Here is a 7,224-nt window from a genome sequence, read left to right as displayed (position 1 = left end):
GAGTGGTGGAGGAGTGATGGAGGAGTGGTGGAGGAGTGATTGAGGAGTGGTGGAGAAGTGATGGAGGAGTGATGGAGGAGTGGTGGAGGAGTGGTGGAGGAGTGATGGAGGAGTGATGGAGGAGTGATGGAGGAGTGATGGAGGAGTGATGGAGGAGTGGTGGAGGAGTGATGGAGGAGTGGTGGAGGAGTGATGGAGGAGTGATGGAGGAGTGATGGAGGAGTGGTGGAGGAGTGATGGAGGAGTGATGGAGGAGTGGTGGAGGAGTGATGGAGGAGTGATGGAGGAGTGGTGGAGGAGTGATGGAGGAGTGGTGGAGGAGTGATGGAGGAGTGATGGAGGAGTGATGGAGGAGTGGTGGAGGAGTGATGGAGGAGTGGTGGAGGAGGGATGGAGGAGTGATGGAGGAGGGATGGAGGAGTGATGGATGAGTGATGGAGGAGTGATGGAGGAGTGGTGGAGGAGTGGTGGAGGTGCTCAGTGGATACCTGCTGGTACCTGCTGTAATGTCTCTCAGTGCAAACTGTGCCTCTGGCCGATGGCTGTGATTCCCCAGACCCCGGAGCTCCAGTGAGACGGGGTCATCACCATGTCCGTCTCCGGATCGTCCAGATCCCGTCGAGGAGTCGAGGGAACAACGTGGTCCGGAGAGCTGCTCCATTCACCCACAGAGAACTTCTGAACTGAATCAATCAGTGTAAACAGTCTTTGGTGAATTCTGTCCACTACACTTCCACGTTTCCCATGCAGATCTGTATTTGCAGAGTTTTGAATGAATTTGAATGTGACTCCAGTGTGAGCTCAGCTCTGAAGCCACAGACCCACAAGTCGTCTGAACCTGTTTCACTGCCGAGGAGCTGGTTGCATCATTCCTCCTTCACAGCTGCAGATGAAAAGCTTCTCAGTGGAAGTGAACACTTCGGGTCATTACTGCGTCTGTGTGTTTGATCAGATCAGACTTTCAAGTCTCAGACACGTGAGCTGTGTCTGTTCTGACATCACTTTTATTTCTTCATGAACATAAAACCTTCTCTTTGTCCTTAGGAGTAAAACCAACCCTCAGTTTCCTGTCCTCCATTATTCATTCATGAGCTATGAAACATTAAGGATGCACCGTCCTGACTTTTATTTACCAAATCACCTTCCACAGCAGCAATTATGGAAATAACAGCGACCGAACATCATTCACTGGTACAGCTGCGACCCACTTTCAGCTTCATACGTGAATGTTTAAGGTTTAATGTTTAATGTCCTCAGACAACAGCATGAAATCTTCATGAGTCTTCACAGAGCTGGAGTCTGCAGAGGAGGGGGGGGGGACTGAAGCTGAGGGAACCAGAGACAAACTCCCACCATCAGTAAATCAGAGGAAGAAACACAAGAACATGATTAAACATGTGGTTCACATGTGGTTCACATGTTCCTCAACACGTTAATAGAGCTCCTCATGAACTGAAGCCTTCTGCTCCTCTTATAGAATCATCTTTTACAGCTGATTATCAAAAGAACAGCATTTAATGTTTCTACTGATATTAGTTTAATAACATGTTCTGCACTGAGTCAGCAGGCCCACAGTGAGCATGTGCATTTGAACACGCTAAAGACGGACATGTCCTATACTGCTAACAATACCATGATTAGTGTTATACACCACGAAGTTAACATGCCTGTTGTTATATTCATTATAAAAAGAGTCTCCTCACTAGAAGTGATTTCAAACCAAAGTTCTCCCTGAAATATAAAACATACAGATTTATATACTGAGATAAATGTCTTAATAGTGTCTGCAGTGCAGCTCCACCCCCGACAACACACATCTGTGGACTGCGTCAGTTCTACTGTGTGTGTGTGCATGTGTGTCTCTGTGTGTGTGCATATGTGTCTCTGTGTGTGTGTGCATATGTGTCACTGTGTGTGTGCATATGTGTCTGTGTGTGTGCATATGTGTCTCTGTGTGTGTGCATATGTGTCTCTGTGTGTGTGCATATGTCTCTGTGTGTGTGCATATGTGTCTGTGTGTTTGTGCACGTGTTTCTGTGTGTATGCATATGTGTCTCTGTGTGTGTGCATATGTGTCTGTGTGTGTGTGCACGTGTTTCTGTGTGTGTGCATACGTGTTTGTGTGTGTGTGCATATGTGTCTCTTTGTGTGTGTGTGTGTGTGTGTGTGTGTGTGAGTGTGAGTGTGTGTGTGTGTGTGTGTGTGTGTGTGTGTGTGTGTGTGTGTGTGTGTGAGTGTGTGTGTGTGTGTGTGTGTTTGTGTGTGTGTGTGTGTGTTTTAATGGCTCCTCTGAACGACTGTGAAGTGACCCTATCCAGCACTGAGAGCAGAGAGATGATGAACGGCCTCTGAGTTTATCGATGCTCTTCCAGAGCAGCCGCAGGAACAACTGCTCTGGAAATGAATCATTGTTCAGGGGATCGATGAGCAGGGCAGTGAACCCACTGTGTGTGTGTCTGTGTGAGGACATGCTGGACGGTGAGAAGGTTCTGGTTCTGGTGGGGGTTAGAGAGCGTGTTACTCCACTGAGTGTCCTCACGACGATAGAGAGGAGTGTTCAGAGGGAGGAGGAGGTGGGAGGAGACGCTCCTGCAGGTTTCCTCTCTGGAATCGTGATGAAGGAGAAACCTGGAGAGGCTGAAACGTGTGCACACATGTTCTCTGCGTGTTTGTTGTAACACGCAAAGCTGCTTCTCGGACCTCAGTGTGTGTTCCTGTACTCACATCTCTGTGAGGACCGTTTTAAACACAGATCTACAGAGTGAGGACTTGGTTGTAGGGTTAGTTAGGGTTAGGTAGGGTTAGTCATTTGGTTAGGATAGTTAGGGTTGGGGGGCGGAGGGGTATACTCAATGAGTGTCCTCACAAAGATAGAAGAACGTTCTGAGGAACTGTGCAGATACACAAGATGAAAGATTAATAAAAGAGATTTTTGTGTCACAGCTTGTTGTTGTGATGAATGAAAAACAGCTGAATGTGGGAGAAAATGTTGTGTGATGGTTGGACTGCGCCATCTAGTGGAGAGAAGGAGAACAAACTGCCTCATGGTCAAAGTCTCTTGAGTGTCTGTTTTAATGTGATGAGCAGAGATGAGTCGAGGTGTTGACACAGATTCAGATCAGAGCATAAATGTGAAGAGAACAACCTGACATGACAGGAACCATCTTCCACAAACATCTGTTTAACTTCCACTTAGTTGTTTAGTTTGGTCCCTGTCCCATCTTCTAACATGCAGGAGGTTTACGACCAACACAGCAGATAGACACCAGGGGGCGATATAGATATTACTTGGCTTCACTTTTGGAAGCGGACCTGTCGTCCATCTTTGTTTACAGTCACTGTTTCCACAGTTTCTAGATCTGTTGTGCATCAGAGTCCTGGACTGTAGACGCATGTACTTGAATATATATTATATGTGTTCTCTTTTCTAATAACTTCCATTTCCACAGCTCTCGTCTTCAGTGGTTTGAACTGGAGCCAACATCTGGATCTGCATTGAACACATCTGGACGCACTCGGTTCAGGGCCTGTGGATCCGTTTGATCTGTCTGACTTTCCTTTCAGGATGTGATCTGATGTGAAACAGGATCTCTGCAGATTCTCTTTAACATTCAAGATCGTATCTTTAAGAAAAAAGAAGTTTATTTTGTGAATGGTACAAATCAAAGAGTGTGAATTAACTTCAAACTTCAAATTTACATGTATACAAATACACATATATTAAATATGTATAATATTTATACACTTTCTCTTCTAATTGTAAATGTGAAATCCTCGACACTGAATCCTTCATGTTATTTCACGTTTGTACCGGAAGAGGGCGCAGTTGACCACGATTCACTACAAGAGGAGAAACTTTACTTTAAGAAAATTATTTCATTTAAATATCTGAGAAATGTTTACTTTACAAACTTTCTCATGGTTGTAAATGACGGTACGGTCATGTGTGTGGGTGTGTGTGTGTGTGTGTGTGTGTGAGAGAGAGAGAGAGAGAGAGAGAGAGAGAGAGAGAATTTGTGTGTGTTGTAATTTTGGAGTTGTATGTGCTTTTGTTGTATTTCTGTTATTTGTGTTGTGAGTGTGTGACTGTATCGTTAATAGTGTGAGTACAGTCTCTGTGTGTGTGTGTGTAGCTTATTGAATGAATGTGTGTAGTTTATTGTGTGTGTGTGCGTGTGTGTGTGTGTCTTTGTGTGTGTGTGTAGCTTATTGAATGAATGTGTGTAGTTTATTGTGTGTGTGTGTGTGTGTGTGTGTGTGTGTGTGTCTGTTCTGGTGGACGCTCGCTGTCTCATTGGCACATGTCCCGGCGGGGCGGGGTGGAGCAGAGCGGGGCTGCTCCTGTTGTTCAGCCTCAGTCACAGAGCAGCTGCAGCGGCCGAGAGGAGCGGAGACAACCGGGGAGAGGAGAGTAGAACCGGGGGAGAGAACCGGAGAGAGGAGAGTAGAACCGGGGGAGAGCACCGGAGGATCTGTCGGTGGGATCACGGGGCGAAGGACCGAGGCACCGCAGAGGACACGGGGAGCAGCTGCAGCTGAGGCCGGTGAAGGGCTGTGATCGTCGGGCTCGTTTCAGCGCTGACACCGTTCAACTGTGGAGCTCCGTCTCGACGGTGAACACGCGTGAGGAGAATAACAATGATCCTGACTGCGTCCTGCTGAGGGACGCAGCGGGGACATCCACACCGGGGACACACCGGGGACATCCACATCCACACCGGGGACATCCACATTCACCTCAGGGCCAGAGACACAGAGGACATCGCCCCGTGGCCAGGGACGCACCCGGCTGGGCACATCCTGGGGCCCGGCCCCCCCTGAGGAGTTCTACACCCTGAACACAGGATTGAATGAGCGACTGTCTCTTTCCCACACTCCTCCAGTGAGACGCTGACCATGGGGAACAGCTTCTCCAACATCTCGGCCTTCCAGTCCCTGCACATCGTGATGCTGGGGCTGGACTCGGCCGGGAAGACCACCGTCCTGTACCGACTCAAGTTCAACGAGTTCGTCAACACGGTCCCGACGATCGGCTTCAACACCGAGAAGATCAAGCTGAGCAACGGCACGGCCAAGGGCATCAGCTGCCACTTCTGGGACGTGGGGGGCCAGGAGAAGCTGAGGCCCCTGTGGAAGTCGTACAGCCGCTGCACCGACGGCATCATCTACGTGGTGGACTCCGTGGACGTGGACCGGCTGGAGGAGGCCAAGACGGAGCTGCACAAGGTCACCAAGTTCGCAGAGAACCAGGGGACGCCGCTGCTGGTCATCGCCAACAAGCAGGACCTGCCCAAGTCCCTGCCGGTGGCGGACATCGAGAAGCAGCTGGCCCTGCACGAGCTGGCCCCCGCCACCACCTACCACATCCAGCCGGCGTGCGCCATCATCGGCGAGGGGCTGCACGAGGGCATGGACAAGCTGTACGAGATGATCCTGAAGAGGAGGAAGTCCCTGAAGCAGAAGAAGAAGCGGTAGCGTTTGGATTAAAGCTGTGAATCTGCTCTAACACATGAGAACCTGAAGGACTCAAGCGTGGAGGTGATGAGGAACAGCCGGCCTGATCTCATCCACCGGACGTGAACCGTGGACACACACCACTGGGTTCTTCTGGGGTCGGGGGGGTCCTGCAGACGTGTCTTCTGCTGGACGTTGAGGGAGACGTGTCTCCTGCTGGACGTTGAGGGAGACGTGTCTCCTCCTGGACGTTGGGAGACGTGTCTCCTGCTGGACGTTGAGGGAGACGTGTCTCCTCCTGGACGTTGGGAGACGTGTCTCCTCCTGGACGTTGAGGGAGACGTGTCTCCTGCTGAACGTTGGGAGACGTGTCTCCTGCTGGACGTTCAGAGAGACGTGTCTCCTGCTGGACGTTGGGAGACGTGTCTCCTCGTGGACGTTGAGGGAGACGTGTCTCCTCCTGGACGTTGAGGGAGACATGTCTCCTCCTGGATGTTGGGAGACGTGTCTCCTCGTGGACGTTGAGGGAGACGTGTCTCCTCCTGGACGTTGGGAGACGTGTCTCCTGCTGGACGTTGGGAGACGTGTCTCCTCGTGGACGTTGAGGGAGACGTGTCTCCTCCTGGACGTTGAGGGAGACGTGTCTCCTCCTGGACGTTGAGGGAGACGTGTCTCCTCCTGGACGTTGGGAGACGTGTCTCCTCGTGGACGTTGAGGGAGACGTGTCGCCTCGTGGACGTTGATGGAGACGTGTCTCCTCCTGGACGTTGAGGGAGACGTGTCTCCTCCTGGACGTTGGGAGACGTGTCTCCTCCTGGACGTTGAGGGAGACGTGTCTCCTCCTGGACGTTGGGAGACGTGTCTCCTCGTGGACGTTGAGGGAGACGTGTCTCCTCGTGGACGTTGGGAGACGTGTCTCCTCCTGGACGTTGAGGGAGACGTGTCTCCTCGTGGACGTTGGGAGACGTGTCTCCTCGTGGACGTTGAGGGAGACGTGTCTCCTCGTGGACGTTGAGGGAGACGTGTCTCCTCGTGGACGTTGGGAGACGTGTCTCCTCGTGGACGTTGAGGGAGACGTGTCTCCTCCTGGACGTTGGGAGACGTGTCTCCTCCTGGACGTTGAGGGAGACGTGTCTCCTCCTGGACGTTGGGAGACGTGTCTCCTCCTGGACGTTGGGAGACGTGTCTCCTCGTGGACGTTGAGGGAGACGTGTCTCCTCGTGGACGTTGGGAGACGTGTCTCCTCGTGGACGTTGGGAGACGTGTCTCCTCCTGGACGTTGGGAGACGTGTCTCCTCGTGGACGTTGAGGGAGACGTGTCTCCTCGTGGACGTTGGGAGACGTGTCTCCTCGTGGACGTTGGGAGACGTGTCTCCTCGTGCTGGACACACTGACACACTTTGCACTTTTCATTTCCTGACGAACACAGATCCAGGTTCATGTACACGGAAACAGAAGTGAAGTATTTTTTGAATATTAAAACAGTTAAAATCCCCAGTTTGACTGATTGTTCTCTTCTTCGTGTGATGATGACGATGATGAAGGTCACACTATTCATCATCTTGGCGTGATGACGACCTCTGACCTGTGAACAAACAAACTCACAGGGGTGGATCAGCCAGAGGTTAAAAGGTCACAGGTTTCCTCGTGCTCGGAGAAACACCGCAGCTCATTTGTGAAATTTATGGATCTGCATTGCGGCGCTGGTTCTGCTTCTCGGGGTTTGACAGCGAGGAGCCAGCTGACGTCCTCAGAAGCAGTAGATCTCCC

General features: G+C 51.1%; 1 protein-coding gene across 1 annotated transcript; it reads left to right on the top strand.

The window, feature by feature from the left end:
* Positions 1–4,352: 4,352 nt before the first annotated feature.
* Positions 4,353–6,948, top strand: LOC133967052 (ADP-ribosylation factor-like protein 4C). The gene has a single exon (XM_062402262.1). The coding sequence runs from the start codon at positions 4,897–4,899 to the stop codon at positions 5,473–5,475; it is 579 nt and encodes a 192-aa protein (XP_062258246.1). The 5' UTR covers positions 4,353–4,896; the 3' UTR covers positions 5,476–6,948.
* The last annotated feature ends 276 nt before the right edge of the window (positions 6,949–7,224 follow it).

This window comes from Platichthys flesus, chromosome 13 (genome assembly GCF_949316205.1).
Source record: "Platichthys flesus chromosome 13, fPlaFle2.1, whole genome shotgun sequence".
Taxonomy (NCBI): domain Eukaryota; kingdom Metazoa; phylum Chordata; class Actinopteri; order Pleuronectiformes; family Pleuronectidae; genus Platichthys; species Platichthys flesus.
The sequence above is the reverse complement of the archived record's forward strand: the minus strand, read 5'-3'. Positions and strand labels throughout refer to the sequence as shown.

What these genes read in the sequence shown, in the direction of transcription:
- LOC133967052 (XM_062402262.1), top strand. Translation starts at nt 4,897, where the DNA reads ATGGGGAACAGCTTCTCCAACATCTCGGCCTTCCAGTCCCTGCACATC.